This window comes from Triturus cristatus, chromosome 1_1, assembly GCF_964204655.1.
Source record: "Triturus cristatus chromosome 1_1, aTriCri1.1, whole genome shotgun sequence".
NCBI classification, from domain to species: Eukaryota; Metazoa; Chordata; class Amphibia; order Caudata; family Salamandridae; genus Triturus; species Triturus cristatus.
In genome coordinates, this window is record NC_140579.1 from 133498287 (window position 1) to 133520154 (window position 21868).

At 48.8% G+C, this 21868-nt stretch overlaps 1 protein-coding gene across 1 annotated transcript in view; it reads right to left on the minus strand.

Moving 5' to 3' along the window:
- LOC146869802 (uncharacterized) overlaps nucleotides 1–21868 on the minus strand; it is a 508722-nt gene that overhangs the window by 377360 nt on the left and 109494 nt on the right. The window contains exon 6 of the mRNA XM_085640499.1: nucleotides 12835–13101. Within this exon, the coding sequence (XP_085496625.1) occupies nucleotides 12835–13101 (267 nt within the window). The remainder of the gene's footprint in view (nucleotides 1–12834; nucleotides 13102–21868) is intronic.

Here is a 21868-nt window from a genome sequence, read left to right on the forward strand (position 1 = left end):
ATAGGGAGCGTGAGGGAGGGATGCACGTACGGTTGGAAGAAGTGTAAGGGAGAGATATGTTGGTTTGGAATTGTTTGTTATGGAATTGAGTGGTGTGGTGTGAAGTTATGTAGTGGTAATATGTGGTATGTCAGTGACATACTTTTGAATGTTGCTTCCTAGAATGACTACTTATCTGTGCTAAAAATGGGGAGGGAAAAAGGAAGGCTGAGTGTATAGGAAAAGGGAAGAGAGTCAGCAAGGGAGAAAGGATGTCAGAATGCATGTGAGAAAGAAAAGCAGAGAGAAACACCATGGCTTTAGAATGAGGCTGGGCATGTTCAGAGAAGAGTGAGTCTTACAGTTAGAGGAGTGTGCAAGGAAGGCAGGGGAAAATCAAAAGTTAACAGATGCTTTCTGACTCGCACAATAGGAGAAAGGGCCCGGGCACCCCGACCTCCGTCCCTGTGGTGCCCACAAGGTGAGTCTTACAGTTAGAGGAGTGTGCAAGGAAGGCAGGGGAAAATCAAAAGCTAACAGATGCTTTCTGACTCGCACAATAGGAGAAAGGGCCCGGGCACCCCGACCTCCGTCCCTGTGGTGCCCACAGGGTGCCCTTGTGGTGACTCAAGGCACAGTTTGCGTCATCACAGGTGAGCTTGTTCAAAAAGCGATATTACACTGAATATGCATAGCCCTTGGAGACAAGAGATTCACAGGGGTGAGGGAGTAACGAGGGGATGGTGCAGGGATGACCTCCTAAAGGGCTGCTGTCACGGGGTGCTTTGGGTCGGTTGGCAGATTTCTACACACATATTTCAGTCAATATAAATTTCTTCAATGTCTACAATCTTCGATGAACTGCTGTATAAACTTGGATTTATGCCCTCAGCTGGGCATTAAGTTTGTGTAACTGCCCACCCCTCTTTGCAATAATAACCTCATTAAATTTCGCTCAAGTGTGTCCAGAGACGAAGATCAGGAATAATGCGCTTTAAAAGCACCCCGCTCATCTAAGCGCTATCAGGAACTTGTGTTTGGGGAAGACAAAGTACCGTACTCTGGCCCCTGCTGCTCGTGAAATTAAAGCAGACTGATGGGGGATGGCGGCAATGTGTAGGGGGTGATTATATTTGAGTAGAAGGGGTGAGGGGCTGCTGTGCGGGTTTTTGGTGTCTATCTGGGCCATTAATTCTCTGGGCTTGGAGTGATTTCCCAGTGGCTCAATTAAGCAGATTATTGTCTCCCCTTAGAGAGAAAGCAGCCTCCTAAGAAAAGACAGTCGCCCCCACCTTAACCACACCAGAGTTTGCCTGTGCTCAGCTGAATCTGCCATAAAGCGCTATACCCCTCCATAGGCCACGGCCTGTGGCTCCCCAGGCAAAGTTACTGCTTTATATTCAGAAATGTGGCTTGTAAAGAGTGTGTGATGCAAATGTGCGCACACAGAGACACACAAAGTGTCACATACACTAACACTAAAAAAGAATGTCAGAGGCGATCAGGCCATCTGGGAAAAGGCGGAGAGGATGGGTGAGAAACGGGCTGCGCCAGGACCCAGACATTGGCGTGCAAAGGTGAAAGACAGTGTATTGCTGGCTACAATGGTTTCTACATACTTGCTGTGGTGCCATGCATGGTGCAATAAGCCGACAGGCAGCGTCTCTGCGCTGCAGTTATGATGTACACGGATATCATCGGGGTATCATAGCAATATATACAGTGGCGCTAGCAGAGCAACAGAAAGGTCCCCATGGTTAAAGATGAAGCTTGGCGGCCGTCGCGCTGACTGTAATAATGAGTGATGTGTGCGTGTTGCCATTGTAAAACTGAAAGCGTGCAAGGCGTGCTGAAAATAACAAGGTCTTTAAAAAAACAGCGAAACGCAAGTGCGAACAGAGGCATGCTGGGATATCCAATCCACCTCATACGTCAGAGAAAGGACTTTATAAGCAAGCATTCAAAATGCAATAGGACCAGCATTTACGCAAGACCTATTGCATTAGAATAGGAAGTTCGGGTAGGAAGAAGGCACGAACAGGAGTGGGGGAGGGCTGGTGTGGTCTGAGAAGTCACGGACTGCGAGAGTGGAAGGGGAAGGCAGGGAAAAGAAAAATACTGTTGGAAGTAAAAGGGGCCGTAGCCGTGGAAGGATACAAATGATGAATGAGGAGGGACTAACAAGCCTCAAACCAATCGGAAGGCAGCATTTAAGACAAAAGCCAATGGGCAGAGAGTGGCGGAGCTTCCACGCTACAGTATATACTACATGCTTTGCAAAGTGATGGCAGCTCATTCGCGCTGCAACGCTAGACGAGCCCTAAAAAACATAGCAAGGCTGAGACTGTAACAGCTAGGGGATGGTATGACCAAGACATTACAAACACAAGGAGATGATGGACGGAGCACTATAACTTTTCCGACACTCACCCCCAGTCACAGATCTGGGTTGAATCCATCATCATTCTTTAGCTCACTTCACCACCCCAGTTCATAGCCAGCCATATGCAAATCAGTCTTGACCCTATGCCTCATGGGAACAGTCCAGACCGAATTGCCAAGCCAGGTCTTCCCTGGACCTTAATCAAGCATCCTGGGACCGGTTTCGGGGTAACACCCCTCATAAGCCCGGCTAGCTTGAATCCAGTGGCAAAGTGAGCAAAGGACCCACATCTGGGCATACTCTACCAACTTAGGGCAAACAAAGCAAACACAAGGCGATAGGTGGAGCACTGGAACTTTTTAGACACTCACGCCAGGTCACAGATCTGTGTTGAATCCATCATCGCGCTTTAGCTCACTTCGCCACCCCAGTTCTGACCCAGCCATATGCAAATCAGTCTTGACCCTGTGCCTCATGGGATCAGTCCAGACCGAACTGCCAAACCAGGTCTTCCCTGGACCAGAACCATGCATCCTGGGACTGGTTTCGGGGTAACACCCCTCATCAGCTAGGCTAGCTTGAAGCCTGTGACAAAGTGAGCAAGGGACCCACGTCTGGGCATACCCCTCTGACTGAGGGTGAACAAAGCAAACACAAGGAGAAGATGGACAGAGCACTGAAACTTTTAAGACACACACCTCCAGTCACAGATCGGGGTTGAATCCATTATCGTTCTTTAACTCACTTCGCCACCCCAGGTCAGACCCAGCCATATGCAAATCAGTCTTGACCATGTGCCACATGGGAACAATCCAGACCGAACTGCCAAGCCAGGTCTTCCCTGGACCGGTTTGGGTGTAACACCCCTCTTCAGCCAGGCTAGCTGAAACCAGTGCAAAGTGAGCAGGGGACCCACGTCTGAGCATACCCTACCAACGTAGGGCAGACAAATGCAAAAAGAACAATTGATGGACAGAATGCAGAAACAATGTCATACATGGGTCCCGTGCTCTCCATGTGACTGGAGACAAGATATCATGGCTGAAGAGGGGTGAAACCCCGAAACCGGTCCTAGGATGCTTGTTTCCAGTCCAGGGAGGATCTGGCCTAGAAGTTCAGGCTCGGCTATTCCCATTGGGCACAGGGTCAAGACTGATTTGCACATGGCTGGGTTCAAACTGGAATGGCATGGTGAGCAAAAAAACGATGGATTTAGGCCCAAATCTCTGTACTGGTGTGAATGTATGAGATTGTTTCTGCATTCTGTCCATCAATTGTTCTTTTTGCACGACCAAGACATTAGACTTTAAGCCAGTGCTTCTGTTTTTTGGAATCCGCCACTATCATCTCTCATTCACAAACACATTGGTTGTGTTAATAATTAAGACTTTTTTCAGGCATTGCAGTCAAATATATAAGGGTAGCACTATAACTGCCTTTCCACTTTCGGCCTCCTTTCCCACCACATACTGGAAGTCATCCACCCCCATCCATATCCCCATACCCTCCCGCCTCAAGTGAGTCTGTATCCTCAGGCCCAGTGTGTCTGCCGTTCAGACCTGGTGCTTTGGTGAGGAGTCGGTGCTTTTGTCGCATGAACAAAGTAAATAAACTGATGAATCTTGCCTCTTAAAATTTGATTGGGGAGACCGAGCCAAAGGGACAGAAAAAAGCAGAAGCACTCCACGGCGCACTACACAACCTACCTTGTGAGTCATTTCTATGCCTGATCCTTTTTGTATTATTTCTTGTCGCCTCAATGAACACATTAAACAAAATAGTGACCAAAATCTAGCAATAATTGGGGTACAGTGGTCCCATCACATGCTTTTGTCCCAGTGCCACAGCACATGCTGCACTTATTATCGATGGGCCCGGTCATTCCTGAAGAATCCAATGGTGCTGGCCTGGTTGTGAGCGATACAAGTGATATTTGGCAATACCAAGTGAACCCTCATCCCCTGATCTTGAAAACCTTAACCCCTCCTGCCCAGATATCGCATAATTCCTGTCCATTTCATGGGCGCTCTCTTTGACTCTCCCTCATATGCAATAAATAAATTGAACGTTTCATCAAAACAACTAGGAGTTTCCCTCAAAACTAGATAGCCCAGAATTGTTTGTTGTGTGTTTGTGCCACAGACGTAGAACTTTACAGAATGTATCTAACACACGTCACGGTTACAGAGCAGTTCCGGTGTTATCGGCCCAATGATGATGAGTGGCAGAGACAGCCCCACTGACTTTTGAGGCTGTGTATTGTGCATTTGATCAAAAATATCCACAAAAGGCAAGTGCGGCCCTACAGCCACACACTCCTCCCTACCCCACAAACACCCGTTGGAGTTTACAGATACATTTTGCTGAATCTTTGTGTTTTCAGGTACTGACTCCATTGGTTCTGCTAGCGCTGGGTGACCTGCGTTCATCTGACAGCCTTTTCCAGATTTTTAAGGCCGATAGTCTCTTTTATGGGCAGATAAAGGACCTTTAACTTTTCACCAAACACAATTCATTGGCCATCCCATGAATATTTGCCAGTAGCCTTTTCAGGAACGTTTCATATATGAAAATAAAAAATGTTCAATTAAAAAAAGCTGTGCAATATTGTAGGGGGCGGCTGTTTTGGATGGGGGTGGGAAGCTGTGAAGTGTTTCTTTTGCAAATTTCTGTTAATTCCTGAGAAAACTATTATTATTACCAATTGTATTTGTATGTTGGTTTTCAAGTTAGAATCAGACATTTTGTCCACCATTTAGTTGCTTAACAAAATATTCATCCACATGCAATGCACCTTCATTTTCAGTTCCAATTACTACTTTCAAAGAAATGTTTCCAGTTTGTGGTAAAATGACGCCACTAAACGTTGATGAAAACAAGAACCTTCTCTTGTATGCAGAGTACTGGCTATCAGCCTTCTCTGATATTATAAGCAGTCACATCAGAAGATTATTGGCATCTATGTGCGACTTTGCTCATGTAATAAAAAATGCGCTACCCCTTCTCTGATGTGCCTGATTAAAATATCAGGGAATTCTGATATCCAATACTCTGCACACAAGAGAATTTATTATCAGGAATTGGCTTACTTGACATTTTACAGTGTCTTTTCTGCTGCCTATTTTCAGCAGAGCCCACTGTGCACATGCTCAGGGGGCCGCGACGGCTGAGCCGTCTAGTTCCTGTTGCAATCTGGGTGTCCAGGCCACGCTGCCAATGTGTGCCCTCTGCGTAGAGTTCACCCCACCCTGGAGAGAGGGTGTAGCAGAGCTCTGGGCGCAGCGCTTACCTTCTCACTTAAGAGGTGGCAATGAACATGCTGCTGAGATGCGTGATAATCTTTTTTATTGCGGTGATTCGGGACATGCCTTATGATGCTTGGCAGGGCTGGGCCACGCTCCTGACCCAGTCTGGAGCTCTCGGGCCCGCCCGTGCACAGTGCCGGAGGGGGCCCCCTCGAACTCGGCCCCCCGCACTGCGGGGGTTATTGTTACGCCCCTGGCCACAATCACCTGCAGCATTGTTCTTTTGGGCCCTCAGCTCCACAGTTACCATACACCGGCCACAATCAGCTGCAGTGTCGATCCCTAAGGAACTCAGTCACATAGTTACCATACACTATCCACAATCAGTTGCAGTGCCGTTCTCTCAGGCACTCAGTCCCACAGTTACAGACACCAGCCATAATGAGCTACATCGTGGCACTCTCAAGCCCTCACTCACAAAGTTACAATGCGCCAGACACAATCAGATGCAGCTTTGCCCTCTCTGGCCCTCAGCTCCACAGTTACCAGACACCGGCCACAATCAGCTGCAGTGTCGATCTCTAAGGAACTCAGTCACATAGTTACCATACACTAGCCACAATCAGTTGCTGCACCGCTCTCCCAGGCACTCAGTCCACGGTTACCATACACCAGCCACAATCAGCTGCAGCGTCGCTCTCTGAGGCCCTTAGTCCCACAGTTACAGACACCAGCCATAATCAGCTGCATCGTGGCAAAGCCCTCACTCACAAAGTTACCATGCACCAGCCACAATCAATTGCAGTGTCGCTCTCTCAGGCCCTCAGTCCCACTGTTACTACATACCAGACCCAATCAGCTGCAGTGTTGCTCTCTCAGGACCTCAGTCCCACAGACATAAGCGAAAATCAGCTGCAGCATGGCACTCTCAGGCCCTCAGTTCTACAGTTTCCATACACCAGCCACAATCAGCTGCAGCATCGCTCTCATAGGTCATTACTACCACACACCGGCCACAACCAGCTGCAGTGTTGCTCTCTCAAGCTCTTAGTCCCACAGTTACCACACATTGGTCACAATCAGTTGCATTGTCGCTCCCTCAGGCCCTCAGTCCCACAGTTACCATACACCAGCCACAATCAGCTGCAGCGTCGCTCTCTCAGGCCCTCAGTTCCACAGTTACATACACCAGCCACAATCAGCTGCAGCATCGCTCTCTAAGGCCCTCAGTCCCACAGTTAAAGACACCAGCCATAATCAGCTGCACCGTGGCACTCTCAAACCCTCACCAGCCACAATCAGCTGCAGAGTCGCTCTCTCAGGCCCTCAGTACCACAGTCACAGACCCCAGCCATAATCAGCTGCAGTGTGGCACTTTCATACACTCACTCCGACAGTTACCATGCACCAGCCACAATAGGCTGCAGTTTTTCCCTCTCAGGCCCTCAGTCTCACAGTTACCATAAACCAGCCACAATCAGCTGCAGCACAGTTCTCTCAGGCCCTCAGTCCCACAGTTGCCATACACCGGCCACATTCAGCAGCTGCGTCACTCTCTCAGGCCCTCAGTTCCCCAGTTGCAATACACCGGGCACAATCAGCTGATACGTTGCGCTCTCAGGCCCTCAGTTACCATACACCAGACACAATCAGCTGCAGTGTGGCACTCTCAGGCCCTCAGTCCCACAGTTACCATACACCAGCCACAAACAGCTGCAATGTCGCTCTCTCAGGTCCTCAGTCCCACAGTTACCATACACCTGCCACAATCAGCTGCAGCGTCGCGCTCTCAGGTGCTCAGTTACCATACACGGGCCACAATCAGCTGCATCGTCACTCTCTCAGGCCCTCAGTTCCCAAGTTGCATACACCAGCCACAATCAGCTGCATTGTCGCTCTCAGACCCACAGTCCAACAGTTACCATATACCGTCCACAATCAGCTGCAGCGCTGCTCTCTCCGGTCCTCAGTTATCTCACAACAGCCACAATCAGCTGCAGCATCGCTCTCTCAGGCCCTCAGTCCCCCAGTTACAATACACAAGCCACAATTAGCTGCAGGACCACTCTCAGGCCGTCAGTCCCACAGTTACGATACACCGGCAACAATCTTCTGCAACTTCCCTCTCTCAGGTGCTCAGTCTCACAGTTACCATACACGGGCCACAATCAGCTGCACCGTCGCCCTCTCAGGCCCTCAGTTCCCAAGTTGCATACACCAGCCACAATCAGCTGCAGGCCACTCTCTCAGGTTCTCAGTCCCACAGTTACCATACACCAGTCACAATCAGCTGTAGGACCACTCTCTCAGGCTCTCAGTGCCACAGTTACCATACACCGGTCACAATCAGCAGCAGCACAGCTCTCTCAGGCCCTCAGACCCACAGTTACCACACACTGGCCACAATCTACAGCAATTTCACTCGCTCAGTTGCTCAGTCTCACAGTTCCCATACACCAGCCACAATCAGCTGCAGGACCACTCTCTCAGGCCCTCAGTCCTACAGTTACCATACACCGGTCACAATCAGCTACAGCACAGCTATCTCAGGCCCTCCATCCCACAGTTACCATACACCAGCCTCAATTAGCTGTAGCATCGCTCTCTCAGGCACTCAATCCCACAGTTACAACACACAAGCCACAATCAACTGCAGCGTCGCTCTCTCAGGCCCTACTTCCCACAGTTATCATTGACCACTCACAATCAGCTGCAGCGTTGCTGTCTCAGGCACTCAGTCTCACAATTACCATACACCAACCACAATCAGCTGAAGCGTCACTGTTTCAGGCCCTCAGTCCCACAGTTATCACACACCGGGCACAATCAGTTGTTACATTGCTCTCTCAGGCCCTCAGTTACCATACACCAGCCACAATCAGCTGCAGCATCGCTCTCTCAGGCCCTCAGTCCCGCAGTTACCATACACCTGCCACAATCAGCTGCAGTGTCGCTCTCTCAGGTGCTCAGTTACTATACATCAGTAACAATCAGCTACAGCGCCGTTCTCTCATGCCTTCAGTCCAATAGTTACGAATCACCGGCCACCATCTTCTGCAACATCCCTCTCTCAGGTGCTCAATCTCACAGTTACCATAAATGGGCCCACAATCAACTTCAGCATCGCGCTCTCAGGGGCTCAGTTACCATACACCAGCCACAATCAGCTTCAGCGCGCTCTCTCAGGCCCTCAGTCCCACAGTTCTGATACACCGGCCACAATCTTCTGCAACATCCCTCCCTCAGGGCCTCAGTCCCACAGTTCTCATACATCAGCCACAATCAGCTACGGCATCGCTCTCTCTGGTCCACAGTACAATAGTTAACATACACCGGTCACAATCAGCTGCAGCACAGCTCCCCCAAGCCCTCAGTCCCACAGTTAGCATAGACCAGCGAAAATCAGCTGCAGCCTCGCTATTTCAGGCCCTCCATCCCACAGTTACCATACACCAGCCTCAATTAGCTGCAGCGTCGCTTTCTCAGGCACTAAATCCCAGGGTTACAACACACCAGCCACAATCAACTGCAGCATCGCTCTCTCAGGCCCTTAGTCCAACAGTTACCATACACCACTCACAATCAGCTGCAGCGTTGCTGTTGCAGGCCCTCAGTCTCACAATTACCATACACCACCCACAATCAGCTACAGCGTCGCTCTCTGAGGCCCTCAGTCACACAGTTACCATACACCTGTCACAATCAGCTGCAGTGTCGCTCTCTCAGGTGCTCAGTTACCATACATCAGCAACAATCAGCTACAGCGCTGCTCTCTCAGGCCCTCAGTCCAACAGTTACGAATCACCGGCCACAATCTTCTGCAACATCCCTCTCTCAGGTGCTCAGTCTCACAGTTACCATAAATGGGCCCACAATCAACTTCAGCATCGCGCTCTCAGGGGCTCAGTTACCATACACCAGCCACAATCAGCTTCAGCGCGCTCGCTCAGGCTCTCAGTCGCACAGTTCTGATACACCGGCCACAATCTTCTGCAACATCCCTCTCTCAGGGCCTCAGTCCCACAGTTCTCATACATCAGCCAAAATCAGCTACGGCATCGCTCTCTCTGGCCCACAGTACAATAGTTAACATACACCGGTCACAATCAGCTGCAGCACAGCTCCCTCAAGCCCTCAGTCCCACAGTTACCATAGAACAGCGAAAATCAGCTGCAGCCTCGCTATTTCAGGCCCTCCATCCCTCAGTTACCATACACCAGCCTCAATTAGCTGCAGCGTCGCTCTCTCAGGTACTAAATCTCAGGGTTACAACACACCAGCCACAATCAACTGCAGCGTCGCTCTCTCAGGCCCTTAGTCCAACAGTTACCATACACCACTCACAATCAGCTGCAGTGTTGCTGTTGCAGGCCCTCAGTCTCACAATTACCATACACCACCCACAATCAGCTACAGCGCCGCTCTCTCAGGCCCTCAGCCCCACAGTTTCCATACACCGAACACAATCTACTGCAACGTCACTCGCTCAGTTGCACAGTCTCACAGTTACCATACAAGGGCCACAATCAGCTGCAGTATTGCTCTCTCAGGCCCACAGTTACCACACTACGGCCACAATCAGATGCTGCATCACTATCTCAGGCCCTCAGTTCCCCAGTTGCACACACCAGCCACAATCAGTTGCATTGTTGATCTCTCAGGGCCTTAGTCCCACAGTTACCATACAATGGGCACAATCAGCTGTTACACTGCTCTCTCACACCCAGTTACCATACACCATCCACAATCCGCTGCAGCATGGTTCTCGTAGGCACTCAATCCCACGGTTACAACACACCAGATATAATCAACTGCAGCGTCACTCTCTCAGACCCTCAGTCCCACAGTTACCATACACCACTCACAATCAGCTACAGCATTGCTCTCTCAGGCCCTCAGTCCCACATTTACCATACACCTGCCACAATCAGCTGCAGCGCTGCTCTCTCAGGTGCTCAGTTACCATACACCAGCCAAATCAGCTACAGCATCACTCTCTAAGGCCCTCAGTCCCACAGTTACATACACCAACAACAATAAACTGCAGCTTCTCTCTCATAGGCCCCCAGTCCCACAGTTCCCACACACTGGTAACAATCAACTGCAGTGTCGCTCCCTCAGACCCTCAGTCCCACAGTTACCATACACCAGCCACAATCAGCTGCAGCGTCACTCTCTCTGGCCCTTAGTCCCACAGTTACCTTACACCAGCCACAATCAACTGCAGCACAGCTCTCTCAGGCTCTCAGTCCCAGTTACCACAGACCAGCGAAAATCAGCTGCAGCCTCGCTCTTTCAGGCCCTCCATCCCATAGTTACCATACACCAGCCTCAATTAGCTGCAGCGTCGCTCTCTCAGGCACTCAATCCCACGATTACAACACACCAGCCACAATCAACTGCAGCGTCGCTCTCTCAGGCCCTCAGTCCCACAGTTAATACACACCACTCACAATCAGCTGCAGCACAGCTGTCTCAGGCCCTCAGTCTCACAATTACCATACACCACCCACAATCAGCTACAACGTTGCTCTCTCAGGCCCTCAGTCCCACAGTCACCATACACCTGCCACAATCAGCTGCTGCGTCGCGCTCTCAGGTGCTCAGTTACCCTTACACCAGCCACAATCAGCTATAGCACTGCACTCTCATGCCCTCAGTTCCACAGTACCATACACCAGCCACAATCTGCTGTAACGTCTCTCTCTCAGATGCTCAGTCTCACAGTTACCATACCTGGGCCACAATCAGCTGCAGTGTCACTCTCTCAGGGTCTCAGTCCCACAGTTATCATACATTAGCCACAATCGGCTACGGCATCGCGCTCTCTGGCCTACAGTCCATGAGTTACCATATACCGGCCATAATAAGCTGCAGCGTTGCTCTCTCAGGCCCTCAGTTACCTTACAACAGCCACAATCAGCTGCAGCATCGCTCTCTCAGGCCCTCAGTCCCACAGTTACCACACACTGGCAACAATCAGCTGCAGCGTCGCTCCCTCAGACCATCAGTCCCACAGTTACCATACACCAGCCCCAATAAGCTGCATTATTGCTCTCTTAGGCCCTCAGTCCCGCAGTTACGATACACCTGCCACAATCAGCCGCAGCGTCGTGCTGTCAGGTGCTCAGTTACCATACACCAGCCAGAACCAGCTACAGCGCCGCTCTCTCAGGCCATCAGTCCCACAGTTACGATACCCCAGCCACAATCTTCTGCAAGGTCCCTCTCCCAAGTGCATAGTCTCACAGTTACCATACACGGGCCACAATCAGCCGCAGTATCGCTTTCTCAGGGCCTCAGTCCCACAGTTATCATACATTAGCCACAATCAGCTACGTCGTTGCTCTCTCTGGCCCACAGTCCAACAGTTACCATAATCCAGCCACAATCAGCTGCAGCATTGCTCTCAGTCCCACAGTTACCATACACCGGTCACAATCAGCTGCAGCACAGCTCTCTCGGGCCCTCAGTCCCACAGTTACCATAGACCAGCGAACATCTGCTGCAGCCTCGCTCTTTCAGGCCCTCCATCCCATAGTTACCATACACCAGCCTCAATTAGCTGCAGGCTCACCTTCTCAGGCACTCAATCACACCGTTACAACACACCAGCCACAATCAACTGCAGCGTCGCTCTCTCAGGCCCTCAGTCCCACAGTTATCACACCACTCACATTCATCTGCAGCATTGCTGTCTCAGGCCCTCAATCTCAATGACCGTACACCACCCACAATCAGCTACAGCATCGCTCTCTCAGGCCCTCAGTCCCACAGTTACCATACAATCTGCTGCAGCATCGTGCTCTCAGTCACAATCAGCTGCAGTATCGTGCTCTCAGGTGATCAATTACCTTACACCAGCCACAATCAGCTACAGCGCCGCTCTCTCAGGCCCACAGTTACCATGCACCGGTCACAATCTGCTGCAAAGTCCCTCTCTCAGGTGCTCAGTCTCACAGTTACCATACATGGGCCACAATCAGCTGCAGCGTCGCTCTCTCAGGCCCTTAGTCCTACAGTTACCTTACCTCAGTTGTAGTCTTTGGCTGGAAGTAAGTCACTACTTTCTTCCATCCCTACATGTAGATTGACGTCACCCGTCACGGGTATACAAGTACCCCTCACCCTGACTGCATGAAGACCACCAGTTAATCTCAAGTAGGCTGCAGTGGCCTCTGTCCCATGGACAGAAGTGTACTATGCATCGGAGTGGGGGACACTTACCATACACTACCGTCACAATCTCCGGAAGGCTGCTGTGATCCACCTGAAGTATGTAGGTTTCCTCATCTCCTTCATGAACTTCCACAGTCATCCTGACCTGATAGGTTCCATCCGGGTTTGGTAGGATGTCCCTCGACTCCCAGGGCATCTCTACACCATTCTGGACCCATTTCACCTCGATGTCTCTTGGATAGAACCCATACGCGTAGCCGGCCAGAAAGATGCGATCACCGTTCTTTCTCCGGGAAATCCTCGTTTTAGGAGTGACTGGAAGGAAACATGATTAACTACAATTATACAAGAATCATAATATATCAAAAATACCTACTCATCCAGAACCTACAAGTGCTTTTAAAATCCTATCTGACACTTACCTAATCACTCTTGGAAAACCAGAAGTCCTGCATGATGACTGCAAGAGGAACATTGAAGGGTCCTGACAGGCTGCTAGGTGAGAACACCATTTGGTTAATCTCGCTATCCTGTCATGGGTCTGGGACAAAACTACATTATGTAAAGCTGGACTACTCTTTCATACTAATATGAACAGCTGTGTCCGGCTAAGGTATTCTTCTCCGTGGCTTGTTGTTGGCAATGTTGCAGGTCATTTAGCTGCCTAATTCTGGCCCAATTTATTGATCTGAACTGTTCTATTTCATTCGAACATCCAGATCTGCTTAATGTTGCCATCGGTAAATGATTTTATCAAGTGAGACCATAATGCGCTGTTAAGATCTTTTCTTGACTTGTCAGTTAATTAGATATGTGTTTTTATGATTTTAATTAACTAAAAGAATCCAGAACACCAGTTCTCTAGCACATAGTTGGATTATATTCCTTGAAATCAATTGCAGATTCACTTTTCGCAGGAGGGCTCACCTTTATCACCCACTCATGTCACTATACAAACTCAGTGACATCACAAGAGGTACACAAAGACCTGGGGATCATTTCAAAACCCTTTTTTCAAAGTACTGCAAGAAACAGTACAGCGCGGGATGGTGGTGCTTGGTGACCAGTGAAGCAGGTATGACAGGCAGCAGCACCTTTGTCAGATTGTAAATCAGACAATAAAGGAAGGCAAGGGCCTGGTGGCGGGGCTCCTGGGATCTGGAACACCGTTCCAATGCAGAGAAGCCTGACTTCATCCCGTTTCCATCTGTGCAAGGAGTTGAAATACTAGTTCTTCAAATAACACCTCCACTGAATAATTACTGGGAAGCCACACACCTGGGAATTTCTCCCTCCCTCAACCAGACTTCAGCAACCCGCCCTCATAGCAGCACCCTTCCCCCCCCACTATTGTCCACTCCCACCTTGATGTTGTTATCCCCGCTGTCCCCTCCCTTTTCATTTGCACTAACTTCTGTAGATCCCCAAGAGTGCAGGTCTCTCTTGACTTATAGCAAGGTTTACACTGTATACTTTGATTTGGTCTGTCAATCGTTTTCCGTTCCTGTGGCAGATTCCTTTTGTGGTCATTGCTCATCCAGGCCAAGCTACAATACACTCTCTCAGCATCAACTGCCAACTCCCTTTCCTTCCTCTTGCCTTGTTGGGGCCACAATCTCAGGCGATGCCTACTAGGGTATTGGAGGATCTGCATGAATGAAGGGGGAGGCTGTAGGACTAAGAGCAAATCATTTATCGAGTGAGTACCCTGTCCCTACTCTTATGTTCAGGCCACTGGACTCCACCATTTAGTTAAAATTACCAAACAATGAAAATTACAGGAGAGACTCCAATTATTGAGACCCGAGGCAACAACTATCGAGACGGCAACTATCGAGACCCGAGATGGTAACTATCGGGACCCGAGACAGCAACTATCAAGACGGCAACTATTGAGACCTGAGACAGCAACTATTGAGGCGGCAACTATCGAGACCCGAGACGACTACTATTGAGGCGGCACCTATCGAGACCCGAGAAGACAACTATCGAGAACCAAGACGGCAACTATCGAGTCCCAAGACGGCAACTATCGAGTCCCAAGACGGCAACTATTGAGATCCAAGACGGCAACTATCGAGACCCAAGACAGCAACTATCGAGACCCAAGACGGCAACTATCGAGACCCAAGACAGCAACTATCGAGACCCAAGACAGCAACTATCGAGACCCAAGACGGCAACTTACGAGACCCGAGACGGCAACTATCGAGACCCAAAACGGCAACTATCGAGACCCAAAACAGCAACTATCGAGACCCGTGATGGCAAATATCGAGACCCGAAATGGCAAATATCGAGACCTGAGACGGCAACTATCAAGACCCAAGACGGCAACTATCGAGACCTAAGACAGCAACTATCGAGACCCGAGACGACAACTATCGAGACCCAAGACGGCAACTATCGAGACCCGAGATAGCAACTATTGAGACCCGAGACGGCAACTATCGAGACCCAAGATGGCAACTATCGAGACCCAAGACGGCAACTATCGAGATTCGAGACGGCAACTATCGAGACCCAAGACAGCAACTATTGAGACCCCTAGACGGCAACCATCGAGACTCTGTAGAGTTCAAAGAAAGATGTTCTTCATCATGACTTGGTCAAACAGCACACAGGCTCTAGATCCCACCTATGGTACCCTGCACCTGCTTACCCTGCACCCACTAACTCTGCACCCACTGACCCTGCACTCACTTACTCTGCACCTACTGACCCTGGACTCACTGACCCTGCACCCACTGACCCTGCACCCACTGGCCCTGCACCCAATGACCCTGCACCCACTGACCCTGCACCCACTGACCCTGCACCCACTGACCCTGCACCCACTGACCCTGCACCCACTGACCCTGCACCAACTGACCTTCACCCACTGACCATGCACCCACTGACCATATACTCAGTGACCCTGCAAGGATCAAACAGATATTCTTCATCACGACTTGAACAAACATACTGCTTGCTGTGTCAAATTCGAGGAGAGGATGCATGTTGAGCAGAGACATGCAAGAGGGACCCTTTTCTGCCCAAACAATATTCCTCTGCCCAGTCTATAAGATGTTACAATTTCTGCTTTTTGAAGAACTTTTCAACTCCATCCAACTTGGCAATCAATGTGCAATTTTAGGGAGCATCCAATTTACCTTTCATGTGAAATAGGATTAAAAGGATTCCGGCACATAACACAACTTGGTGAATAAGTTACTTACCGTTGGTAACGCTTTTTCTGGTAGAGACTAACTGCAGGCTCTCACGTTAAAATATTTCCCAGGCATCAAAATGGAATTGGAATATCTTGAGTAGTACATCTGGTGTCAGTCAGCTCTGTGTCAGCTTCTTTGAAAGCAATGTGGCAGTGGCTATATAGGCGCATCACTGATGCTTTGATTTCATTTTCTTTTGTAACTAGTTGTGTGCCAAAAATGCAGAGGCAGGTAGAAAACAATATTACTTTTTGGACCATTGTGCAGTATCTAAAGCAATCTTTTGACCTAATAGCTTAGTCTACACAGTGGAGAGGATGGAAGGGTCGGTGAGGAATCTCCCAGAAAAATGAGCAACAGAAAGTAAATAACTTGTTCTTCCGATAGAGACTTTTAACCACAGATTCCACACCTTAGAATAAACATCCATGCAATACCTCCCTGGAGGTGAGTCGGCGATCCTGGTTAAACCAAAATGTCCTGGAGGACTGTGCAGGTGAAATGCCCATCACGATGGACTGGACTGTCCAAGCAGTAGTGCTTTGTGAACGTGTGGAGGGACGTCCATGTGGCAGCTGGGCAGATGTCTAGAACCGGTGCCCCATACACTACTTTGGCCCTGGTGGAGTGAGGTTGCAAGCCCTCCGGTGGGACTGGTTCTTTACCAGTGAATAGCAGATCTTTATGCAGAGTACTATCCATCTGGAGATGATGCGTTTCTGCACAGACTTGCCCTTCTTCGCTCCAGTGAACCAAACAAAAAACTGATTGAGTCCGAAGTTTGTCAGGGAAGTTGATTTATGGAGGCTGGACCGACAGCCTGAAACTCACTGACCCTCCTGGCTGATGTAATGGCCATCAAGAACATTGCTTTCGGAGTCTAGAGCTGCAGAGGGCAGTTATGCAGGGGATCAAAGGAAGAACACACGAGAAAGGTAAGGACCATGTAAATGTCTCACTGAGGCATCACAAAAGGAGTAGGCAGAAAGAAAGCCTCAGGAAGAGGTACAAATAGGGGGTCCACATGGTGTGAAGAACAACACGCCACAAGCATAGCCCAACAGCATGCATAGGAAGTTTTAGTGGAGGAATGCCTGGCTGCCAAGATCATATCACAAACATCGGGAGGGAGATCAAAAACTCTCCGCTGCCACAGCTAAATCACCATGCATGAAAGTGGAGCAATCGGGTGGAGGACTTTGCCTTGTTGCCGCCAATGGAGATCCTCCCAAAGGAGCAGCCTGGAGGACATTTGCTCATGAGTTCTGGACACCACACGCTCTATGCCCAATCCAGAGGCACTAGGATGAATTGGGCCCATTTGGTCCCGATCTTCTTGAGAACTTTGGGCAGGAGTGATATAGGCGGAAAGGCATACAGGAATCCAGCGTTCCACTCTAAGCGAACGCGTCTCCGCAGTGGTGAACAGAACGAGCCATGGTTCTCCCCGGTCTCTGAAGTGGCCTTGCACCACCTCCAGATATAGATGCCATCCGTGATCTGAGAAGCATTGATGGCTGAGTTTGTCTGCCCTGGTCCTCTGAGATACTGGCAGGTGTTGTACAACCACCAAAATGTCCTGATATTGCCGTCACGTTCAGAGGCACAGAGCTTCCTGGCATAGGGACCATGACCCCATTCCTCCCTCTTTGCTGCTGTAACACTTTTCCAGTGTGTTTGGAGGACTTGGGAATATTTCTACTACGAGAACAAGATCTTAATTGGTTGTTGACATTCCGGCCTGCCTGGTTTACCTGCGTGCAACCTGTGTTCCAATGCCTTCGGTATCCCTTCAAATGGGCACTGGATATTTGCCTGGCTTTGCAGTTGCCCCCTACTGTGGACATGGAACTTTTAATGAGACCCTTTTCGACCCTTATTCAGGACTGTCTGTAAGGTTTACAGCTTATCCACAATGTGAGGTTTGAGACTCCTCTTCGAAGAAATATGTGCACCGACACATGGATCACTAAATGCAGGCTCTACTAACACAGATGCAGGTTTCCTGGCTGAGACTAAGGATCATGTCTGTTCACTCAAACGTATGAACTGGACTGTCAAACAATCATTTTCTGAGTAGAAATGGAGTTCCTGGCCTTTGAAATTGCGAGTGACATCATGGATTCCTCAGACGCCCCATAATTTGATTCTTTTTCTTTTCTAAATTAACATTCCAATTTTTTATAGATTTGTAATTCACTTTATCAATATATTTAGTAGACACTTATTGAGTTTGCTTATCTTATGATCGCATTCACATTATTTAGTTATTTGTCATGCTACTGCCCTGACCAAAGGGAGGGTGTTGTGTGTTTCTCACATGGCCCATTGTCGTTTTCCCAGTTAGCCTAATTATGCATGCTTTCTGGAAAAGAGGTGAAAAGAGGTCCCAATCCCTTACTAGCCGGATATTAAGCGTAAATCCTTCTTGTACTTGTATGCCATCTAACATGGTCCGAATATATGTATATGCCTAACTAAAATTTCACTCTTTCTAATATCCAAAACCCCACCTTTTCCCGACCTCCACATCCCCTTTCAAAAAACGTGGTACTTCCACCTTTCGCCCTTTTTCCTTTCTTTCACAAACCTTTATCCGACCACTTACTCACACTCTTTCCCACCCTTAATTTCATCCCTCGCGTTTTAACTAACACACCTCTGTAAACTATACGTCTTCCTGTCCTAAACCTTTATCTTTCTTTCTTTCTCTTTCCTCTTCTCTTCCCCAATAAAACCCCGCCCCACCTGCCCTCCACACTTTCCTTTTACATGCTCACGACACTAACCGAATGTTATTATATTCGTTCTACTAAATCTTGTATGTACAGCCCTGAGGAAGCCCCAGGCCGGATGGCCATATAGGGGGCGAAACACGTGTTGGCTGTGTCATTTTCTTCTTTTTCTTTGTACCCACTCTCACAAATAGAGTGCAAATAAATGACTATACACCTTTTGATAAAACCGTACAGAATTGGAATTTCTTCCACAAAAAAATCAGACGAAACAAATCTTGCCCAGACAAACCTACGGAATCTAGCCTAATTATGCATGCTGTAGGCCACTTTTGTTTTGCGCTTTTGTGCCACACTGGATTTTCACACAGAAGCAGCACGTTTTCGCATTTTATTCTTTTCCTATTCTGAACAGACTAGGCAAGGTCAAACTACTTTGCCCTTTGTTATTCTCTCTGGTCAGACACAAGCACCTAGACATAATAGAAGAATGCAGCTGATTTTGAATACTCACATCTTGTCCTATAACTGCGGATAGGAGTTCTGAAAATAAACACACAGAGCTAAGGTTCTGATACAAGAGCGCTGCACCTATGTATGCTATGTATGCTAAGGTATGGGGTTTGCACCAAACAGAGATCTATAATCGATAGCCACTCAGCTTAAGTAATGGGGGAAGGTTTAGGCAGATCTGTCAGAGAGTATCACAGGGCTTTTCATTGTGTATGGTTTATTAACCATGCTGATGACATTATTGACATGTATTTGTTTTATATTTATGGTGCAATTATTGCCATTTACAACACTATGGGGTCTATTACGATCCGCCCGCCTCCGCAACGGCAAAAGGGACCGCGAACCATAGGTGCGGTGGTCCCGCCATACAAATTAGGAGGCGCCCGCCACAGTGGCGGGCGCATCCTGCATTTTTTACATTGCAGCGGGCGGTGCTGTAAGCAGCACCCGCAGCAATGTAAAAACTGCATGTAGTGCATTTGCATGCACAACGTGACAGGCACCGCATGGTGCCTGCCACCTTGTGCATGCAAATGTTGGGGGGGGTACCATGTGCACCCCCCACCCCCCAACACCCTGGGGGCCTGCTACGGGCCCCCAACAGCGAACATCGCATGTCTTTCCATGGCAGCAACGCCACCATGGAAAGGCTGCTCTCCGCCTGCATAATATTATGGATGGCTGTGTCTTGCAGACACCGCCACCATATTCAGGCCCTTTTCCGACCGGCGGTAAAAGCGACAGACGGTCTTCACATCCGGCGCGGACCCCGCAGCCATCCTAATGTGGCGGGGGGTCATTCTTGGAAGGAAGGCGGGCGGATCGCCGCCGCCGGGTCGGCTGGGGCAATCCGCCCACCATCCTAATAGGCTCCTTTATTTTCAATAAACATTGCAAACTTCCTTCCTGTCTCCTTTCTATCTTATTGTGAATGAGTACGAGTGAGAGAATGAGAGCGGGTCCTGTTACCGTGATCCCTAAGAGGATGGAGGGTGTTGTGTTCTGGGGTGCCAAATCACTTGTCTCTCTGGAAAGGCTAGGAGGGCAAGTGAGGCACTATAGCTAGTCGGATTGTGTATCACAGATACTGAGGTTACTCAGTCCCTACATGCCAATGTTCTGTAGTTCCAAGCATAGTTCTGTACCTAAGCAGAATCCCTGCAACACACCCTTACCAGGAGTGCGCTGCACAAGTCTTCACCTTTCATGTATTGTACTTCATGCAAGCACACATACACTAAGCACATGTGGTCCCTGTGAATGCACTGCACAGTACTACATCTCTTATGTAATGTATTCCTCTCAGGCATACATACACCCAGTACACACACTCACCATGCATACACTGCACTGCACTGCACTGCTCTATCACTGTACTGTACCCTTTCCAGGCACACATACATCCAGTGCAGAGTCACTGCTCCTGCGCTACACAGCACTCTACATTTACCTGATTTAGGCCAAGGGTGAGTTAAGTCCACAGCAGAGGAACTTTTAAAAAGTTGAGTGAGCCTGTAGGCCTCTCTCCAGTGACACAGGGTTCACTGCTACTGATCACTATGCCTATTGCTACCACAATGTTTGTGCTACTTAACTCTTGGTGAAGGCGGTAGCCTTCCACCTGTATAAGGCTAGCGCCCCTCCTGGTCCAACAAGACCGCAATCTGTGAGACAGGACTATGTCATTGTGCAGACGCATAATCGGTGTTCACCTATGACAAAAAAACATTAGCGTCATGGATCCCGACAACAGTACAGTTGGGCGCTCGTGGGGGGGTACATGTCTCTTACCATACAGAGGACTTTTCTTTCCCAACAGCATTCAGCTTCTCTCTCTACCTCTTTTTATTTGTCTATAAAGTTTTATATAGCATGAACATGACCCATGAGGGTATCAGAGCGTTTTACATGTGATTTGTTGTAGGAAACAAGTAAGAAACAGGAGAACAGACACATACACAAGAGAAGTACAAACAGTGTGATATTGGCAAATTGAGGAAAGTAACCTCCATTGGACAAGTCAATAGGACAATAAACATAATCCAACAAACGAATAATAATCATGGGTGAAGATCAAGAATCAAAGTGTGTGACATAGAGCAGAAATGTATTCATTAGTAGTGTTGTCACACATTTTTTGAAAGATGCAGTAGAATGCATCAGTCTGATGTCTGGAGGGTGGGACTTCTAAATTTTCGCTGCAATACCGAGAAGGCTCAATTGCAAGTTTTCTTTTTGTGGAATATCTTTGGTTTTAGCAACAAGGTGCTGGTGCTTCTGGGGGATCTGCATCAACCTTGGTGTGTTGTAGTGTAAAGCTTTGTGAGTCATGCAAGCAATTTTTAGTTGCATTCTTGCCTCATATGGGAGCCCGTCCAAGGATTTATATCTGGGGAGATGTGTTTGTTTCTTTTTGTTGCTGTGATGAGTCTAGCAGCAGCATTAAGAGAGGCTCCTAGAGGCACCAACTTGGATCTAGGAAGGCCACAAAGGGTTGCACTTCTATAGTCCAAAAGAGGAATAACTAGTCCTTGAACCGTTGATTTGAAGTCCTCTTGGGAAAGGAAGGGTTTACATTTCCTTAAAAGGTTCATTCAATAATTCACTCCTTTGGTGGTG